Source organism: Phaseolus vulgaris, chromosome 1, assembly GCF_000499845.2.
Source record: "Phaseolus vulgaris cultivar G19833 chromosome 1, P. vulgaris v2.0, whole genome shotgun sequence".
NCBI lineage: Eukaryota > Viridiplantae > Streptophyta > Magnoliopsida > Fabales > Fabaceae > Phaseolus > Phaseolus vulgaris.
In genome coordinates, this window is record NC_023759.2 from 12800476 (window position 1) to 12822666 (window position 22191).

General features: G+C 29.6%; 1 protein-coding gene and 3 non-coding genes across 9 annotated transcripts; 3 read left to right on the forward strand and 1 right to left on the reverse strand.

Annotated features, from left to right (window-relative positions):
• Positions 1-1748: 1748 nt before the first annotated feature.
• Positions 1749-15382, reverse strand: LOC137813602 (mitochondrial pyruvate carrier 1-like). 6 transcript variants are annotated; one of them, XM_068615946.1, is made up of 7 exons: positions 15169-15285; positions 14979-14997; positions 14777-14889; positions 13896-13950; positions 12746-12881; positions 11336-11394; positions 1749-1935 (listed from the first exon to the last, which is right to left on the reverse strand). In XM_068615946.1, exons 3-7 carry the CDS (start codon positions 14867-14869, stop codon positions 1901-1903), a joined length of 378 nt encoding a protein of 125 aa, XP_068472047.1. In that variant the 5' UTR covers positions 14870-14889; positions 14979-14997; positions 15169-15285; the 3' UTR covers positions 1749-1900. The 6 variants fall into 6 exon arrangements, with proteins under 6 accessions (XP_068472047.1, XP_068472048.1, XP_068472046.1 ...); XM_068615947.1 differs by lacking the exon at positions 14979-14997 and having other exon boundaries at positions 1749-1917; positions 15169-15308; XM_068615945.1 differs by lacking the exon at positions 14979-14997 and having other exon boundaries at positions 15169-15308.
• LOC137816781 (U6 spliceosomal RNA) lies at positions 5982-6084 on the forward strand. Its single transcript, XR_011081890.1, has one exon. It is a non-coding gene; the product is annotated as a U6 spliceosomal RNA (small nuclear RNA).
• On the forward strand, positions 10750-10852 carry LOC137816774 (U6 spliceosomal RNA). Its single transcript, XR_011081886.1, has one exon. It is a non-coding gene; the product is annotated as a U6 spliceosomal RNA (small nuclear RNA).
• On the forward strand, positions 11296-11446 carry LOC137816769 (small nucleolar RNA U3). The gene has a single exon (XR_011081881.1). It is a non-coding gene; the product is annotated as a small nucleolar RNA U3 (small nucleolar RNA).
• Positions 15383-22191: the final 6809 nt, after the last annotated feature.

Genomic DNA, 22191 nt, shown 5'->3' on the forward strand with positions numbered 1-22191 from the left:
GAAGTTAGAAAATATTCCAAAATTGAATTTGGTATTTTTATCATCACTCTAATAAATGCTATCACCACTTTAGTAAATATATAAAACAATATGTGGTATTAGAAAGCATCTAAAACAAGTCAAATTGTATACTGAATTCCAAAACAGAATGTGGTATTTTTTTTTAAGTTTGAAAACAAGATATTGTTTTCAACAAAGGAAATGGCGTGTAACTCCAAAAAAGGAAATATGATTTTAATAAGTTAGAATTGAATTGATTATATATATATATATATATATATATATATATATATATATATATATATATATATATATATATGACTAACTTATCTTGCTTTAAACTTGTCTATCATTTCTTTCATAGTTTTTAAGAAATGGCAAATTTGCATATGATTTCTTCAAAAACAATTATAATAATTGTTGTTTTGGCATTATTCAGTGATAATGTGATATCAATTGCAACTCATATGAGAAAAGAAAGTATAGTTGGTCCAGATGCAATTCACTATTACTCCTTGCAACAAATGAAGGTTGCTCCAAATCTAAAGAAGATTCTGGAAAGTTCCAAATTCTTGAAATCTGATGGTGCTCATCAAATAGCAAGAACCAGTCCAGGAGGTCCAGATCCACACCACCACCACTTACCACCACTTCAGCAATGAATGAAGTTAATGATACTATGAGAGGAAGCATGAGAAGATCCAACCCACCACACTTCCTCCAAATTCAAATCATAATAAATGGGCAATAGAGAACTTTCATAATTCACTTTAAATTCATCATGTACTTTTATCAATTTTATATACTCCTTCAAATAAACTAGTTGTGATCAATTTAAATCTTTATGAAAAAGTACCTTATAATTTAAAACTACTTATTCTCATTTTTATACTTTTTTTTTTCATTTCTATCTTTTTTTTTCTTATTTGATTTTAAGAGTACCTATAGTTTGTTTCAAGGAAATTATTCTCCCATTGTAGAAATGAAAGAGTGAGATAGATATGTCCCATAGAGAATCTCAAAGGATATGATGATATAAATGGTACATTTGAAACCCAATAGACATAATTAATTAGACATAATGAATTATGCACACCCCTTTCAATTAGTGATGTAATTTTATTATTTATTACAATTAATTTTTATTTATAACAATTTAAAGACTTGTTAAAGTTAAAATTATATAAATTAAATTATTTATTACATCAATTTAAAGCTTGTAACGTCAATTTGTTTATGAAACTATTCCAATTTTTCATTGGGGTAAAATTTTGCCACTTATTTAACCATTATTAGTTGTTGGGGTCTTGTAAATTTTTTATGTAACCACTATAAATTAATAAATAAATATTATTTTCTTAAAATTAAAAAGTAATAAATAAATAAATAAGTTTCTATACAAAAATTGAGTTAAAATCTTTTAATTGTAATAGTGAATTGTTTTACTTTACTATTTAAACTCAGTACCTTTGAATTAAATTTAGAATTTAAAGGAATTAATCAAATTATTGTTATTAAAAATGTTGGAAAAATGAGATCCAAAATATTAGCACGTTACAACATCTAACCAAGAAAATGTTCATGAACTTATCTATTTGACAATGTTAATTACATGATTGTTTTAAGAAGACTTTGTTAGTTGAGATTTTTAATTGTTTTAATGAGTATTTATAATATCCCTAATCTTTAATTGTTTTAATGAGTATTTATAATATCCTTAATTTTTTCCACATCTAAAATCTATAATCTGTATAAAATATTAAAATAAATATATAAACAAAATACAAATATGTCCACAACTCTTTCTTAAAATGTTTCAAAATATATCTCTCTTTATAAGACTTTAAATATTTACATAAAATCAAAAGAAAATAAAATATTTTCATCATCCAGCTTCTCATTAAGGAGCTCTATCACCTGTAACATCATATGCTCCTGTGTAAATACACGATCATCACAGATAAAGAAACAACACAAACAAATAACATGGTAAGCTAGATTTCGATTTGAAATTAATAAACATAAATCATCAAGTCCCATACAAATTCTCAAATCATCAAGTGTCTATTAAAATTCAATATTCATCTTTCACATGTCAGACTTCCACTGACTCATATCACATAAACACTTTACTCTACTTCCGAAAGACTCGTGCGTTGACTTAGACTCAGAGATTTGCACTTGTCATACTATATCACTGTGAAATCCACACAGCTATGCGCATAAATAATCTCAATATCATATATCTCCTAGTATGATAAAGTTAACTCATGTAACAGGTCAAGTTAGTTATCTTTCAAACAACTTACCCATTCATATGAACCTCCTTCGACTCTCACCACCTCAATAACTTCATCTATATGATTTCATTATCTTAGTAGAGTCAGGATATCTCCTTCTAGACGAATCTCTAGTCAATGCACATTCTAAACAATCTTCACACGATATTTTCTTTCCTGAAAATACTATATCTTGATCTTACTTTCACATCATTGCACACTTCATTTAACTCATCAATACACCATTCAACCATAACATCTATTTTAAAACTTTCTAAACAATCCAAATATATCCAAAAAATCATTTAAATATAAAAATCCAAAATAAACTATGCTAAAATAATAATAGTAAAATATATATTTAATTGGCTTGAGCTAAAAATTTTAGTGTGAGCTAAAATCCACCAGAGTGCATCTAGGACTTTTGGCTTGAACGAAATATTTTAGTGTGAGCTAAAATATCACAGAGTGCACCCAGGACTTTTGGCTTGAACGAAAATTTTTAGTGTGAGCTAAAACACACCAGAGTGCACCCGGGACTTTTGGCTTGAACGAAAAGATTTTAGTGTGAGCTAAAACACACCAGAGTGCACCCAAGACTTTTGGCTTGAACGAAAAGATTTTAGTGTGAGCTAAAACGCACCAGAGTGCACCCAGGACTTTTGGCTTGAACGAAAAGATTTGAGAGTGAGCTAAAACACACCAGAGTGCACCCAAAATAACAAAGTCCCTGCTAATAATTACTCTAAATCAACATCAAACAACCAATACTCAACAACATTATAATTTTATAACATCTACCATATATCAAAATTCACATTCAAATCTCAATCAACTTCTAATATACTTAAAACAAACAATCCTGAAATAAAGTTTTAAGACTGGTGACCACGTCACCCCCCACATCCAAATCTTCTAGCCTAATGTTCTATTGGAAATTAAAGCTAGCTTCCCTTACCTGAAATTTAGCATATATTCACTAAGTGCTCCAAATCCACTAAGAACTTAAAGGTAACTTAACCTACACCACAGAGTCCTAATAAAAAATCTAACTATATCATTGGGACCCTGAGCTAAAAAATCTGATGGGGCAATCTTGTAGTATTCACTGCCAAGAGTTTGATGGTGGACTCTGATCGTTGAACTGATGAACGAGGAGGTCAGAATCTTAGAAAGAAGAGAGAGGAAAGGAAAAAAAACCTTTTTAGAGAGATGTAGGTTCTTTTTAAAATGAAACCTGAATAACTGAATTTCTATTTATATGCTCTTTTAAATTTAATAATAAAATATTCTAGTGTCATCTTAATTGTACCACTTCTACCCTAAGACTATTTTTCTTAATCCTTACCGTATTTTTGTATTACAATTTGTAATTATCAAATAATTTTCACACTTAACATGATAATAAATTATTTTTAAAATTATTATGAAAATTTTAATTACCAAGTAAATCCAAAAATTAATATGGTAATTAATAAATTCAACGTGATAATCAATCATTTTATGGATGAAAATTTTAATTATTAAGTAAGTTTAAGACTTAAAATGATAATAATATTTTTCATGTGAATGAAAAAAATTTCCAAAGACTCAATATAATAATTAATAAGTTAGTACTTTTTTTAAATTTGATGTAAATAAAATTTTTAATTATCAAACTCAACATGTAATCAATAATTTTTAACGTATTATGTAGATGAAGATTTTAATTATCTGGTAAGTCACGATATAAACTAAATTTTATAATATATTTATTATATTTTTATTTAGAAACGTAATATTTAGAAATAACAACTTTGAATATTCTAAAAAACATATTGATTTTAAAAGACTAATATTGAGTACTCATGTAGAAATGTTATGCTTTTATTTTGTTTGAAATGAAAAAAATAATTTCTAAAATAAAGTTGCTGCCGATTTTATTCAAATAGGAAAAAAAAAAAGTAACAATCACAATAAGATGAGTAACATTAGGCTCATTAATAATGCTTATAAAATTACATAATTACAAACAAGTACAACAGTAACCATAAATTATTGAAAACTAATTAGAATCTCAAAACATGCATTATGTTTTTATTTGTTGTGGTTCTGAGTTTCTTGGTGGTGTGTTGTAATATTCTTGTTAAAATTAAACCAAACAAATTTTTATAACTTATTATATTATCCAATTAATTTAATTTTTTTCATCACATCAATCAATTCCATTGCAATTTTTTCACTCAATTTTTCTCAATGAAAATAACACAAAGTATAAGAGTTTGGATGGTTTAAGGAAAAAACTCTTCATATCTTTTTACTTATTTAAGTAAATGTTAAGGAGTATTAGTTGTAAAACTCTTTTCTTAGTTACCTTCTTTGAATTTTATTGACTTAGTGTAGTTTTTTTTATGAAAAACAAGAAAAAAAAAATAAGAATGAAAGATTAAATTGTCTTTTAAAAACTTTTATTTTTTTTACAAGTATAGCTTGAATAGGTGCAGTAAAAAAGAATAAGTTTTGTTAAATAGCATATTATGATAAGACTTCAAGTGGTGATAAATTAAAAAAAAAACTCTTGTATCACCATTTTTTTACATCAAATATAAATAATAACCTTAACATAAGATATTGAGGTTTTTATAGATAATTTTTTCACGACTAAAGTATTGTTAATTTCTAATTAAATGTTTGATACAAGTTTTATTAAAAGTATTTCCTGCATTTTATTTAAAAGGGATTTCATGTGTATGATATATGAACAATATAATATAATAATAATAATAATAATAATAAAATTATAGATAACAAAGTGAATTGGGTTTAATAGACAACCCATCACCACATCACCAATTTGATAGGATAAGTTATATCAAATCAACCATTTTTTAAATTTATCAAAATATAAATACTATAATTTAAATAATTCTACTTTTTATATTATATTATTTAAATAATTATAAACACTGTATAATAATTTAAACTATTGATACTTACAAATTATTATTTTTATTAATAATAATTAACTAATTTAATATGTTAAAGTAAAAATCTTATCAATTTATCCCATTAAAAACATAAATTAACTGGGCAAAACTTATATAACTAAATGATTTTTTTAATGTCTTAGACATATTAATAATTTTTTTTCAAAAAAGTAAAAAAAATAGTAGATTAACCTATCAATTTATCTTAACTATAGTGTGTCAAAACAAATATATTGACACCTAAATAAAATTTATGAAGACAAAAAAAGCATAGGAAAAAAAGATGAATGGTAAAAGATATAATTTGTATTCCTTTAAAATAAGATACATACACTCTTGTATTTTCATCACTTTTTGATTCTATTTTACACTAACCAAACAACTTTAAATTTTTATTTTTTCTCTTCTAATTTAAAATCAGCACTAAACAAACAAACAGAAACAGAAAGAAGAAATAGAAAAATTGAAAAAATAAAGTTAAATGGCAAACGAAATAAAAGCAAGAACAGTTAAAAAGAAATGCAAGAGAACAATTTATTGCTATCCTTTGTACCTTCTATGCTCAAACTGTTACTCAATGCTCACCATTTAAGCTTTTCTGTAACAGTATTTTAAGATTTTTAGCTCTCTTTGTGTACGGCAAGCTTTTGGTAGTGTAGTAGTTTATCCCCAAAGTCCCACATTGTCTAAATATATACATGTTAGGAACTTTATATACCGCGAAAGGAGGAAAGTTGTTGCTTTTCGGGAACATCCAATAAATTGGATCTATACAGAGAAGATTAGCATGGCCTTGCGCAAGGATGACACGCACAAATCGTGGTCCAAATTTTCTTTTATGTTTTTTATAATTTCATTGGCCTCTGTTTCGTCAGGTGCGCTTTACGATTGCAGTTTAACATGTGCAGGTTAAGATTACCAAGAAATGCCCTAATCTTTTATAAATTTAAGTATTTTTAACTGAATTTTAATTTTGTATATTTTTTAATCAAGTTTATAATATTTTTGTTTTTCTTAACTAGGTGATATTGATATTTTTTCATAAAAAATATTTGTTGTTTTATATTAATTATAATAGTATTTTATACTAATAACAAAATTTTAAGTGTTTAAACAAATTTGAAAATAAGAAAAATAATTTGACAAGATAAAATTTGAATTACTTAATTAATAAAAAATTATATAGCAAAAATTTAATTAAAAATTTAAAAATTCAATTAAATAAATAAAAATTAGTGAAAAATTTAATCCAAAATATTTTAACTTGATAAGAAATTTGAAACTTAATTAAATTTTGTTTTATTATATAATGTTAATGAAATATAATAAGTATCTCTTCAAATTTATTGTAACTTATTCAAATATTTCACATAATCAAGTGTATTTCATAACATATATGATTTACAAATCATGCTAGAATGCTACTGACACACAAAATAACATTTACTCTACTTTTTTCAGAGACATATGTTGAATTTGATTCAGAGTTCGTCATTCTACCTTCACTATGTATCTCTTCAAAATAACTACATTAAATAGGAACTAAATTCTCCCATATGACATATGACAGGGTAAATTCATATGATTAGTCAGACGAACTACTTTTCAAACTACATACTCAGTTATATGGACCTCCATCGACTCTCCCCCTAATAATTTTCATCTATATATCAGTAGTGCCAGGATATTTCCTTTTAGACGAATCTCGAATTCAATACATATCTTATATATCTTAGCGTATATTCTCTTTCCCGAGAATAACTCTGTCTACATCATACATTATATCATATACAATTATTCATTTACTTTCATCTCAAATCATACATCACTAACATGAAATCCATATAATCTCTCACTCTATAGACTAATCGATAACACATTATACCAATTAAGATTTAAACGTTAAGATAGAAAAAAAAATTAACCTTTTTTTTATCGGCAATAATAATTAAATATAAAATGCGAACCACTTCAGGGGTGATTCAACCCTTATACAGAAAACAATAACCAGAGACTAGCACAAAACACCGACCTAGCACCCTTATCGCTAACCATACAAGAAAAACCTAACAACACATCAAACGACCAAACTCATACATTCCAAAGGTTCTAAACACCAATTGGAAAAGGGAAACGGAGCAGAACGTGAATTTGCAGAAATCCAAGACTAAACCTTAGCTTGCATCAAAGCGCACACTTCAAACGTGTCGGCCACCCCCTGTTGAAAGCTATAAAATTCATGTGATTCCAAATTTCCCCCACTACCCCAACCCAGATAGAGCTCCACACATCATTAATCAACTTTGAAGACTGGCTCATCCTGAACTGAACAAAGATTGAAATAGGATCTATGTGGTACACAAACGACACATCTAGCCACTTAAAGCACAAGCACCAAACCCGCAAAGCAAAACTGCACTCGAAAAACAAGTGACGGTAATGATTTTCCTCCTTCCCACACAAGCAACACAGAGAGCTATCCACCACCGCCCCACGCCTTACCAAATTGGCCTTAGTAGCGATCTTATTCTCCAACACCCTCCAAGCAGTAAATAAGGCAGAGGGTACGACTTTACAACTCCATAACTTACCGAAACGCGAAGAGGAATCCACCACACAATCTCTCCTTACAAGAGAGTAAGCAGAGCTGGCAGAAAACGATTGGAGACCCTCACCTTTCCACACCCACCTATCCTCCTCTCTCGAAACCATCCTAACCAAAAGTAAAGCCTGACGCAGTTGTTCCACCAAAGGCTTCTCCCAGACGAACAAAAGTCTACGCCAAGCTAAATGCCAAACCCACATGCCATCTGACCAGGACCCAAGCTCAGCCACCTTTGCATCTTTGACTAAAATCAGAGAAAACAGTCTCGGGAATTCTTTCTTCAACGCGTCGCTCCCAAGCCAATTGTCCTCCCAGAAATAAATATCCTTTCCATCCCCAACTTTCCACTCGACCCTATCTTCAAAGTTTCTACCCCACCCCTCCGAAGCCCACACCTCTTTTAGATCTTTCCACCAAAGAGAGATCTTACGACTTTTCCCATCCTCTCTCAAACTTCTCCAACTGCCATATTTAGAAACGAGAATTTCCTTCCATAAGCCACCTTTATCCGAACCCAACCTCCAGATCCACTTACCCAGCAGTGCCAGATTAAACACCTTTAAATCAATGATGCCCAGATCCCCGAATTCATGAGGCTTACAAACCTTATTCCAAGAGGCCAGACAATCTTCCTTCCTTTAGCGCCCCACCCCCAGAGAAAATTTCTTTGAATTTTTACCAACTTATCTGCTACCCCGAAAGACATTTTAAAAAGAGACAAAAAGAATAATGGGATAGCAGAAATGACCGATTTGATAAAAAAAATCCTCTCTGCCAACGACAAGCACTTCCCTTTCCACTTGCTTAGCCTGACCTGAACTTTCTTTATCACCCCATTCTAAAAGTTACTACACTTATGGCACCCACCAACCGGCAGCCCCAAGTAAACAAAGGGAGAAACCATCACGTCGCAATTAAGGATAGCTGTGAAGCGGCGAAGCGAAAGTTGGCTCATCCCCATTTCGCCAATTTTGCTCTTCACAAAATTAACCTTAAGCCCAAAGGAAAACTCAAAGCATTGCAAAATCGCCTTAATATTGAAAATACTTTTGGTGTTAGCCTCACAGAAAAACAAAGTATCGTCTTCGTACTGTAACATACTAACCTTCACTTTATCCCTGCCAACCTCCAAGTTGTTAATCAAAGATTTTTCTTCAGCCATCCTTGACACCCCAGCCAATCTCTCTGCCACAATAAGAAAAAAAAAATGGAGCTAGCGGATCATCTTGACGGAGACCCTTCATAGGGAGAAACTCCTTGGTAGGATTATCGTTCACAAGAACTGAAACAGATGCTGATTCTAAACATCCCTTTATCCAACGAATCCACCTATCGCAAAAACACAACCTCCAAAGCATGTAATAAATGAACTCCCAACTGACCGAGTCGTACGCCTTCTCATAGTCAACTTTGAAGAAAACACAACTCTTTCTCTTTCTTTTATACTCATCCAAAATTGGCAAAATCATATACACTAAACAATCGCACAACCAATAGTAGAGGCAACACACTAGCTATGATTTTGATGCTTTTCATTGCTACATTATGTTATGTTATGTGAGGGGGTGTTTTAATATCTTGGGAGATATGTATATGTGTTGTATTGGTTGCTAGTAGTGCAGTTAGGGTAAGATTTTTTTTAAATGAAACTTAAATAATAACATTTTTTATTTATAATTTTTTTACTTTAATATTAAAATATCCATATTCCATTTTAATCGTATTACTTCCATTATTAAAAGAATTCTCGAAGTCTTTACAGTATAATTTTTTATTAAGTTATTTTGTGTAAAGTATTTTAAAATGACTTTAACGGAATGTCTCTAACCTATTTTATTAGAAGAAAACTACCAAGTTTAAATAAAACCATCCTAGTATTAAACATCTAAATACTGCATATTTTAAATATCACTAAACTAAGTTTAGCTGAACAATTAAACTCCAAATAAAAAGACATTTATTTCTATATGTAAGGTTTTAACTTCTTACAATTTTTGTTGCTTTTATTGTTTCTAGTTAAAAACTTTATTATATTTAATATCTTATATTTGAAATCTTAAAATTGTAGTTGACTCCCAAAATGTGCTATAGCAATGTTTATTTTTTAATTCAAAAGCTTATGAAAAAGAATAGATTAATAGAATACTATTCTTTATTTATTTACATATTAAATAGAGAAAATACAAAGTATTTTTTATTTTAAGATTAAGAAGGTTTTTAATATTTATTAAATAAATTAAAGTTTATAGTTCAATAAAAATTTGGTATAAATTTAAAAATTCATTTTGATGTATTATTCCTTAGTGGATTATATAAATTCTGGTTCACGACTAAATCCAAATGAAAATTTAAATAAAAAACAAAAACAAAATTCAACGTGGGCACGATTTCATATACTAGTTTTCTACTTGAAACATAAGCATGAATAAAAATGAAGTTATTTTTATAAAATAAATTGGTTTTGAAATAATTTTTGAGAAAATAAAATGACAGTTGTTATGCATATATAATTAAACACCTATAGGTAGCCTGATAGACCTCTGTAACGTTTTCTTGTAACGTCAGACTTCAATCTTTTCATTTTGTTCAGTGTGCAATGTGTAATCATTTTCTGATAACATCTTATTTTTTTAATACATTAAGTGAAAAAAATAGGAACAGAAGGATAGATATTACAATATATTCTTCTTATATGTTTCTCTGCTCATCTTAGAGGTTAGGAAAGAACTACACACACCCTTTACATATTTTTCTCTATTTCCAGTCCATCATGTTCCTCTACATACTCTACTTTCCTTCCACTGTGTTGCAAGATATTTAGTTCCCCCATTGAAGTCCCACACCGTATAATGTTACCATAACATTAACGTTTATATTGATGCCAACTACACTTATGCTTGTCCCTTCGGGGACATCCGATAAAATTGGAACGATACAGAGAAGATTAGCATGGCCCCTGCGCAAGGATGACACGCACAAATCGAGAAATGGTCCAAATTTTTTTTCATTTTTTTTCTTAAGCAGTGGTGTTGGTGGTAATGAAAGAGCTTGCATTGGATGCTTATGGAGGTTGAGGTGAGTTTGTGTGTAATTTTTGAATGTTTTATATTTTGAGTTTGAAGTTTATTATTGTTGATGATAATTGTAGTATTCAGAGATAGTGTTCCACACATGCCATATTTGCCATAATGGAACTTCAAGAAGCTACGAGGAACAATATGCTGACTTTCTTTACTAGTCTAGTTTTCTGTTTTCTTTCAAAGTTTTTCAGTTGATTTCAGTTTTTTTAAACTCACCCGTCCTAATGATCACTGTAGTTTACTGAGAATAGCATAGCAGATTTTTTTCTAAAAAAGGAAGTGTTCGCCATAGATAACATAGTCCCACATTGAAAAAGTTTAAAAATGAGAACAAGTTTATAAAGGCAAACCTAATGCATTTGGTCACGACCTTACTTGAACAGGATTTGTTCTATAGGCTCGTACCTCTGTATCCTTGAGTTCTAAGGAGACAGGAACTGAAGTCTGGTGGATGAACCATGACCCTGTGATCAGAGTGTGATTAATGGTTAGATGTGCAGAGTTTTCTGACAGACTCTCCTTCAATATTTTCACCCTTATTTTTTTCAGAGGATTAAATTTTGAATATTTTACCTTTCAATCATTTTTTTATACTAATTACTATATTCAAATAATATTTTTAAATTTATTGAAAAATTATTATTTCAAAATTGATTACCAAATTTTAACGATAAATTAAAATTAGGTTGCTAACTACATTAAAAACATAAAAAAAGTCTAGTATTATTATTATTATAAAAGAAGTTATGGTATGAGAAGATTACAAAGCATATTAAAACATTAAAGGTAAATGAGGAATGATAGAAGGACTTGTTTTTGAAGCTATAAGACATTTTTATTTCAACTTCAAAGCTCAAACAATTTTATTTCATTCTACATTTATTTCCTCTTTGTTCTGTTCCACCCTGTATATCAAACAAACAAATAAATAATATTAGTGTGTATGTATTTGTCTCTATATAAATGGATAAGGTTATAAGGTTAATTAGCAATCATTTTCAAATTATGTTAACTGATAGTTTTTATAAATATTATATCATATATGTATTGTAATATACATATTTTTTTTTAAAAATAAGACATTATGTATGTGGTCTAGTAGAAAAGTATACATTAAAATATTTGTTTATACAATCCTTTAATATTTTGGAGAGTTAATCCTAAAATGAAAATCGAGTTAGTGCATTTTTTAGTTATATATTCACTAAACAAGTAAGGTTTTTCAAATATATTAGAATAAATAAATTTAAAAAATGTAATAAGTAAGTCCTGGCTTAGAAACACGATTTTAAAATAAATAAACTGTTAAAAAAACACGATCTTTATATTTTTTAAAAGAGTCCTCACAAGTCAACTTTTTTAGTTTTTAAATTTTATAAAGCTCTACACATAATACATCTCCATTTTAATTTTTTCAATTTTTATGTTTTTCAACTTTTATGTACATCTTTTTTATTTTCAAATCTTTTATTTAATAATTTGATTAATTATTTTATGTAAACATTTTTATTTTGAGATATTTTTTAATAATTTATATTAAAAATATCTAATATTTTTGAAGTTTCTTTTGCTTCTTCTAACTTTTTTAAATAAATATTTTTTATTAATGTGATTCTTATTTATTACATATATATGAATATTTTGGAAAATATATGTTAAAAGTACTGCCAATTTATTTGTATAATATGTTAAAAGTTTACTCATTTTCATAAATTAAAAAAAATATACCCATTTGATTAATCTCTAAAGTGTAAACTTTATAATATATATTATTGTGAAATTGAAATTGTGAGAAAAATATTTGAATTTAAGTACCTTTGAGCTCTGAACCACCTTGAGAGTTGATATAACTGCATAGTCTCATTGGTCATATGACATACCAGAAGATGAAGGTTACGTGGTCGCACCACCCAAGCAAACCTCATGAATGATGCTGAATAAACACACATAACTGCACTAAAACAATTCATTTATTTTAAATATATTAAATAAACTCTTCTAATATTTTTTTAATTATTTTCCTCCCTTGAAACATATTTTTCAGCTCTCTCTAACTATTCACCACATAAATTTCATCTATATTATTATACAATGGAAATTCTCTCATTTGTTTCAAATTCTTTTTTTTTATATTTTATTTTAAGTCATTATTTTAAGTTACAATTTAAAATTCAAAATAACATCAATATAAAAAATTTAAAACATAACAAAATTAGAAAATAAATTAAAACAAAACTACCGCATTTTGCGTAAAATTAACTCTAAATGTTTAAAATGTTTGATTTTTATATAATAGTTTTTTTATAGCATAACTTCGATAAATGTATAACAACTAAAATATTTAATTTTTTTAGATAATAAACAAAATTATGTAAACCTAATAATATGTTAAAGTAATGATACATATATAATTATAAGAATAATTATAATTTTTACAATAAGTTAAATTATATAAAATAAAATAAATAATATATATTTTTATATATGAGAATTTTTTTTAAAAAATATTAAATGACAATTAATTTAAAAAAAAAATATAATTAGTTGTTAATCTGAGTAATTTAGAATTTAAAATAATTAGTAAATAAAAATTGATAGTTAATATTATATATTAATTTAAAAATTAATATACAAATTTTTATTAATAATAAAAATTAATTTAGATATTAATATTTTTTTTAATTTATAAAATAATATCTATTTTAGTTAATACCGTGATTAACTATTTTTTATTTCTAAATTTAATTTTTTATTTTTAGTGAAAATTAGAAGATAACTTAACAAGAAATATTAACACATACTGGTGTAATTATATTATAGTATTAATACTGAAACGTAAATAATATTAATTTTGTAAAAAAGTATTTAATATTTTAGAAATTTGAAGAAGAAAAGAAACGTTATACAAATAGGAAATAAAGACAATAGATTGAATTGCAAATGAATGTTTGTGAAAGTAATTAACCTCCAGTCATATTCACAGATATGGTTTCCGGTGGTTTCTTTGTGTCCATTGCTGCCTGATAAATAATACTCACAAACTCTGCTTCAAATTGGTGTTAATCAAGAGTAACAATAGATTGGTTTGAATATGAAGAAAATAAAATTTAATTAGAAATAAATGATAATATACAATCCATAGGTTTAGTTTAAATTTTAATATTTTTAATTAAATTTTTATTAAAAAATTCGATTTATTGACTATTCAAACTATTTTTTAATTTTTGTCTAACTATTTTACAGATTTAAGAATGAATTGATCAAGATTAGAAAAGGTGTAAATTGATCAAAGAGTAAAAAATCAAAAGAGGAAAGCAAATTATATGATGCTATTGACGTTGTCAGACGACAAATTATTTATATGAAAATAAAAATATTGTAAATATTCAATAAAATATTTTTTTAATAAAAACAAATTTACAAATTGTTTGCTTTAAATTTAATTAAAACTAATAGATAAGTTAGAGTGAGATTAAAAATATGCTTGTTTTTTCGTGCATCTCTATATGTTATTTTTCCACCTCAATAAATTTTTGTATTTCTAAAAATGTTTCATTATAATATTTTTTAGATTACGTAATTTGAAAGTCATTTTTTTATGTTAGCTTATGGATTATATAATCTGAAAGTCTTTTCTAACTTGTGGATTATGTAATTTAAAAGTTTTTTTCTAACTTCTGGATTATGTAATTTAGAAGTTTTTTTCGAGTTTGAATTATATCCAAAATATGAAGGTGACAGAAGAAATATAAAAAAATATTTTCATATTTTATATAGAGATGTAAAAAAACATATGGAGGTGCAAGAATAAACTCTCATATTTAGAGGGAGGGAAAGAGAATGTACCGCAAGAGGAAGGGACCAGTTGAAGGCAGGACCCCAAAAATGAGTTGTTTTGAGGCCTGTGGGACTATTCCAAAAAGAACGAAGAATGTTCATCTTCTCACCTATTTTGCACTCTGCATAGCATCAAATACTCAACATCAATTATATATACTGAATTCAATTTTTAATATTTATTTCATCAACATGTATAACTATTAGTTACTTCTTCTTCTCCTTCTTCTCTGTAGAATGAAAAAAAGAAAAGAAAAGTTACATGTTGACAACAAAGATACAATTCCAGTCTCTATGATATAGCTAAATATTGAATAACAGAAAAGGGTGAAAAACTAGAAGTTTCTATAAGATAACTGAGAGAAGAAAAAGGGTATGAAGAATTAACAAGAAAAAATTACCTGAAGATTAGGTTAAGAGATCTTGGTTGGCTTCAATTTCAAAGCCACAACCTCTTCTTTAACTTACAGGAAAACACATGAGGAAGAAGAACCCAATGAAACTGAATCAGAATATCCTCTGAATCTAAGTATTTAAGTCCAATAAGCTATTCTCTTCAAATTACACTATTGTCCTTTGCTACTACTTGCTTATCTCTTTCTCCACTTCCTCAAAACTAATATTACTATAATTGTTTTTCACAATTTATTAACGTTTCTACATAATTTTACCTTTTCCTTAACTTGTAATTTTTTTATTTTTATTAAACTAATCTTAGCAAAAAAGATAATAATTTAGAATGAAAGTGCCATGACAGAAGCTCGGACATTTTTCTTAAATGATGTGTCCGTGTCGGACACACGTATCGGACACGATACTCGTAGGACACTTATATGTTAAGTGTTTAATTTAAAAAAATATTTATTAGATTTAAGATAATTCAAACACGGGTCTAACACAATTTAAAAAAAAAATACTTTAATTTTCTAAAAACTCAAATTTATTATATAATTTTTTATTATGATTATAAAAATAATGAACAAATCTTTTCAAACCAGCCATAAAAAAAAATCTTTCTGCTAAATTTTTTTGAAACATACTTAATACATATAAATCATTATTGTCAATTTATATAATTTATAGTTATATAATATATAGATTCGTGTTCTCGTATCCTATATTTTAGAAATAATACGTATTTCTGTGTTTGTATCCGTATCATATCAGTGTATTCGTGTCATTGTCAAATGATTTATAATTTTTTTTTTGGCATGCTTAAATTCTTTAACTGTAATTGAAAAAAACAAATTATTTTTCAAAAGTAAAAACCCAAAAACGTGATCGACATGGCTCTAATATAAAGAAAGAAAGCAGATAAGGATATGATGTAAGATCATATTCATCGTATCTATTCGAGACCAATCCTCATGCTAATTTATTTTAACTAGTGCTATTCTTCTGTCATTTTTCTACTATCTCTCTTAAATTGCAGCCAATATTTCAAAACTCAGCAATATAATAATTTAGTCTAAAGCCTTTTAGAATACGGATTAAGTGAATTAAACAAAAAATAACTCAATGCAATTTAAGTAGATTTAAAAGATGGATTGAACATGCCTTAAAAAAACCTAATTTACTTTAAGTCATAATTTATTTTATTTGATCAGTTTACGTTTCAAAAGCTACCAAAAGTATTGAGTGAATTTTGACTAGACTATCGTTTTAATTAATCCCACTAGGACCTCCTAATTTGATCCCCTAAAATAAAGGACAAAGTTTGTATCCAATGGTGAGGAGTGGCAGTAATGGAGGGAACAAAGTCTCATATAATATAGTGTTCTGATTCTACCCGTCTTCTCCAACCAACCAGCTTGGAATAGATAAGTTCAATGACATAACATTTATCATAGGTTTGTTCTGGGGCAGTCACATGTTTTAATTTACTATTTTATTATACGAACAAGATTGGTTGAGATGAGATGTATTTTTAAATATAAAAATATTTTATAATATATAAAGGGATGTAAATTTTATTTTTAATTTAATTTTATAAAATTAAATTTAAAATGTACTTTCTACTATAGTATAATAATAGTTATATAGAATCTATAATAGTAATTTGAATTAGAATTAAAAATTATTTCTTAACACGATCTAACAAACTACTACATTGATTTTTAAAGAAAAAAAACACCCTGCTAAATAATTAAATTTCTCCAAATTTATTTGAACGATATACTTTGATTGTTGAATGTTAACACATTTTGAACAAACCTATTTATAAGAACTGAAAGTAAAAAATATTTTTTAAAAAACTTAACATATATATATATATATCTTTTTTTTTCTTTTTCTTATAAGTTCTTCCGTGTGAGAAACATGATTCATTGAAATTTTGTTGTCAATTTTATAATTTTAATTTTTTAATCAATTAATGTAAATAACTTCCAAAAATTTATAAACTCTAATATTATTACAAGAAGAATCCATATTTTCACAATTAAAAATAGTAATGATTAATTCATCAATTTTTTTATAATAAGTCAGTTGATGTGAATGCAACAACAAGAATACATGATTCTTTGACATTCTTAGGAACAACTTGAGTTGGTCATGAAATAGCACTTTACTTAGAATTGGATCAATGTTCTAATTCAAGAACTCACCAAGACTTTGCACCAAACCAAAGCTCATATGGAAGTCCATATATTGTCAAATGGAATCAAACAACAATGATGAAGAACAAGAAAGGAAAATCGAACAAAAATGTAAGAATAAGCTACTGAATTGAACCGAACAAAAGAAACAAAGCTGGAAACACAATTTCAAACGGTACAAATGAAAGGAAACACTAGAAACTAAGAAGCTACCGAATGAAAATTAAAGAAATGAAAGAAGAACACTTATAGAAATGGAGCTTGCTGGATTTTGAGACTTGGAGAAGCTATTCACGCCACTTGGAGCCTTGTTCCAAGATAAGTGAAGGAGTGCCGCCACTTGAAGCTCACCATTGCTCACAAGATAAGGCAAAGGAAGAAGAAGACTCAAAACTCACAATTTCTCTCTAAATTTGAGTATAGTCTCTCTACTTCAAAATCCAAATATGAATTGTACAAGGGCAACACCTTTATTTATAGCCTATAAGGTGCTGAAATGCAAAGCCAAATGTGCCTCAAATGAGAGTCAAATTCGGCGCCAACTAGTGCATGAAGGAAGTGTGACTTTCCTTCCTAGTTTGGCACCTCCTAACTCCTATCTACACTCCCCCTAGCCTCCCTTACTACTTACACCTATTTATTACATCCGCACCCTTATTCTATAAAAGAAATAAGAAGAGCCATCTTATTATACTCTTGTCCCAAAGCTCTTGCCATGCTCCTAGTGATTTGTTGGGTTTGGGCCCCTTGTTGGGCTTGGACCCCTTGTTGGGCTTGGGCCCCTTGTTGGGCTTGGGCTTCATGGGCTTGAGCATCCTCTACTTGGTTTCCATCATACTCCCCGGGTTGGAGAGAATTCGTCCACGAATTTGGGAAACCTGCAGCAAAAGGAGTGAGATCAGTAATATTGAAAGAATTACTACCAAGATAAGTAGTGGGCATATCTAACTCATAGGCATTATCATTAATCCTCTTGATAACTTGGAAAGGCCCATCACCACGAGGCATAAGTTTGGACTTCCTTAGAGAAGGAAATCTATCCTTTCTCAAATGAAGCCAAACCCAATCACCGGGCTCAAAGATTAATGCCTTTCTCCTTTGGTTGGCAGTGTCAGCATACTTACCAACTTTCTTCTCAATTTGTAACTTGATGCGGTTATGCAAATCCTTAACAAAAGAAGCCTTTTCAAAACCGTCTTTGCATAGAACCTCATCAAGTACAGGAATGGGAAGAAGATCTAGAGGTGTGAGGGGATTAAACCCATAAACAACCTCAAAAGGAGAATGGTTAGTGGTGGAATTTACTACCCTATTATAAGCAAATTCAACACAAGGTAGTAAATCCTCCCAAGCCCTTGGATTCCCGGAAATAAAGCATCTCAATAATTGACCCAAAGTTCTATTAACCACTTCGGTTTGACCATCAGTTTGGGGGTGGCAAGTAGTAGAAAACAGAAGTTTTGTGCCAAGTTTCCCCCATAAGGTCCTCCAAAAGTGACTTAAGAACTTAAAATCCCTATCGGATACTATACTTCTAGGAAGTCCACGTAAACGAACAACTTCCTTGAAGAAGAGATTTTCAATATGGCATGCATCATCCACTTTGTGGCATGGAATAAAATGAGCCATTTTAGAAAAACGGTCCACTATCACAAAGATGGAATCCTTACCCTTCGATGTCTTGGGCAGTCCTAAGATAAAATCCATAGAAATATCAACCCAAGGCATTGTAGGGATAGGAAGAGGGGTATATAAACCATGGGGTTGGACCTTAGATTAGCCTTCCTACATGCTATACATCTATCACAGAAGGTATGTACGGATTTGCGCATGTGAGGCCAAAAGAAATGTTCATGCAATGTTTCTAAGGTCTTAGCTACCCCAAAATGTCCCATAAGCCCACCCTCATGAGCCTCTCTAACAAGAGATTGTCTTATGGATCCTTGGGGAACACAAAGTCTTTTGCCTTTGAAAAGAAAGCCATTATGTAAAAAAAAGTCTTTGTGACCGCCCTTGGAACACTCTTGATAGATTAGAGAGAAATCTAAGTCATCATGATAAAGTTCCTTTATGTGATCAAATCCTAAATATTGAACATTCAAAACATTTAACAAGTTATATCTTCTTGAAAGAGCATCGGCAACCACATTAATTTTACCTTGTTTATGTTTGATCACATAAGGAAATTGCTCAATAAACTCCACCCACTTAGCAGGTCTCTTATTAAGCTTGCTTTGGCTTTTCAAATATTTAAGGGACTCATGATCACTATGGATCACAAATTCCTTTGGAAAAAGATAATGTTGCCAATTTTGCAAAGCTCTAACAAGAGCATAAAGTTCTTTATCATAAGTGGAGTAATTGAGATGACTCCCTTTGAGTTTCTCACTAAAATAAGCTATGGGGTGTCCTTCTTGAAGGAGGATGGCCCCAATGCCTATATTAGAGGCATCACACTCTATTTCAAATGTCTTAGCAAAGTTAGGAAGAGCTAAAATGGGGGCTTTAGTTAATTTATCTTTTAAAGTTTGAAAAGCGTTTTCTTGCTCTTGTCCCCACTTAAAAACCACATCCTTCTTTACTATGGCATTTAAAGGTGCGGCAATTGTACTAAAGTCTTTCACAAACTGCCTATAAAAACTAGCAAGTCCATGAAAACTTCGTACTTCATTGACATTGGTGGGTGTAGGCCAATGTTGAATTGCTACAACTTTTGTTTTATCTACATGCACCCCTCTATGACTAACCACAAACCCTAGGAAGTCTATATGATCTAATGCAAAAAAACATTTAGCATGATTAGCATACAATTTTGCCTTCCTAAGAGTTTCTAAAACTTGTCTAACATGTGACTCATGATCTTCTAAAGACAAGCTATATATAAGAATATCATCAAAGTAAACCACAACAAACTTGTCAATGAATGCTCTTAAAACATGATGCATGAGTCGCATGAAGGTACTAGGAGCATTAGTCAAGCCAAAAGGCATGACCAACCACTCATATAAACCAAATTTGGTCTTAAAAACGATTTTCCATTCATCACCATGTTTAATTCGAATTTGATTGTAAACCACTCTTAAGATCAATTTTGGAAAATATTTTAGACCCATGTAATTCATCCAACAAGTCATCTAACCTAGGAATGGGATGCCTATATTTGATGGTAATGTTATTTATAGCGCGACAATCCGTACACATCCTCCATGTCCCATCCTTTTTTGGGACAAGTATGACAGGCATAGCACATGGGCTCATGCTATCTTGTACCCACCCCTTAGCTAATAAATCCTCAACTTGTCTTTGAATTTCTTTGGTCTCTTGGGGATTGGTCCTATATGCAGGGCGATTTGGTAAAGAAACCCCGGGCATGAAGTCTATTTGGTGTTCAATCCCTCTTAGAGGTGGTAAGCCTTTAGGAGGATCTTGAAACACATCTTCATATTCCTTTACCAAATGGTCCAAACATGTGGGACTATCCTTAGTCGACTCATATTCAATAGGTCTAGGAATAGCTAAAAAAATAGGCTTGTGAGTAACTATTACCTTTTTAACTTGTTGGGAAGATATGAAAAGGCTTCTCTTGGAATTTTTTATATCTTTTTCTTTCTCTCTCTTTTCTCTCATTTTGACTTGGTCCTCATGGACTTCCTTTGGAGAGAAAGACTTAAGAATGACTTTGTGCCCATGGAAGTTAAAAGAAATTTTGTTGGTAAAGCCATCATGAAAAACTTTTCGATCAAATTGCCATGGCCTACCTAAAAGTATATGAGTAGCTTCCATTGGAACAACATCACACAAGACCTCATCTTTATATTTACCAATGGAAAAAGTAATGAGGACTTGCTTGTTCACCACTAACTCACCCACCTCACTCAACCATTGTAACTTGTAGGGCTTGGCATGAGAGATGGTAGGCAATCCAAGTTTGTCTACCACTCTTGTGCTTGCCACATTAGCACAACTCCCCCTATCCACAATCAAAGAGCATACCCTATCATTAATAAGACACCTTGAATGAAAAATATTTTCTCTTTGAGTTTCATCAAAAGGTTTTAAAACTTGTCCAAGCATGCGTCTTATTACTAATAGGTCACCCTCATGTGGGTTTTCACTCTCACTCTCACTTGGGGATCTAGAAGGTGAGGAATGTCTAGAAGATTCGGACCCATGCTCACTACTATCTACCCCATCATGCATATACATAGCTCGTTTAGAAGGGCAATTAGAAGCAATATGTCCATAGCTTAAGCATTTAAAACATTTCTTACTAGATGATTTTTGTGGTGATTTAGGCCTAGAATTGGAAGTGGAAGGCTTAGACTCCCTAGGTTTGAAAGTAGAGTCCTTAGAAGGAATATTTGAAAAAGAGTTATTTTTATTTTTCCAAGAAGAGTGGTAGTAGTTATCCTTAGAAGAATTTTTGAAAGCATTTTTCCTTGCAAGTTGATTTTCAATTTTACTAGCAAGGTGCACCACATTTTCCAAAGAAGAATATTCTTGTAACTCTACCACGTCTTGAATGTCCCTTCGAAGACTACTCACAAACCTAGCTATCTTAGCTTCCTCACTCTCATCCATATTAACTCGAATTAAAAGCGTGTCTAGTTGTTTAAAGTAATCATCCACACTTAGCGTGCCTTGATGAAACCGTTGGAGTTTCAACATAAGGTCTTTCATAAAGTGTGAGGGTATGAATCTAGCGCGTAAACATGCTTTCAAATCGTTCCAAGAGACCACGAGCGGCCTCTTGTGTAGGTCAATGTCCATGAGGTATTGATGCCACCATTGCATGGCATAGTCCAAAAATTCTAAAGAAGCTAATCT

Excerpts from the sequence above, each read along its gene's own strand:
- LOC137813602 (XM_068615945.1), bottom strand. The coding sequence starts at position 14,869 with ATGAACATTCTTCGTTCTTTTTGGAATAGTCCCACAGGCCTCAAAACA. Across the intron at positions 12,882-13,895 it reads ATCTGTGAATATGACTGGAG|TTATGTGTGTTTATTCAGCA; the intron begins GTTAATTACTTT and ends GTTTTAGTGCAG. Across the intron at positions 1,936-11,335 it reads TAGAACTCAAGGATACAGAG|GAGCATATGATGTTACAGGT; the intron begins GTACGAGCCTAT and ends GTATTTACACAG.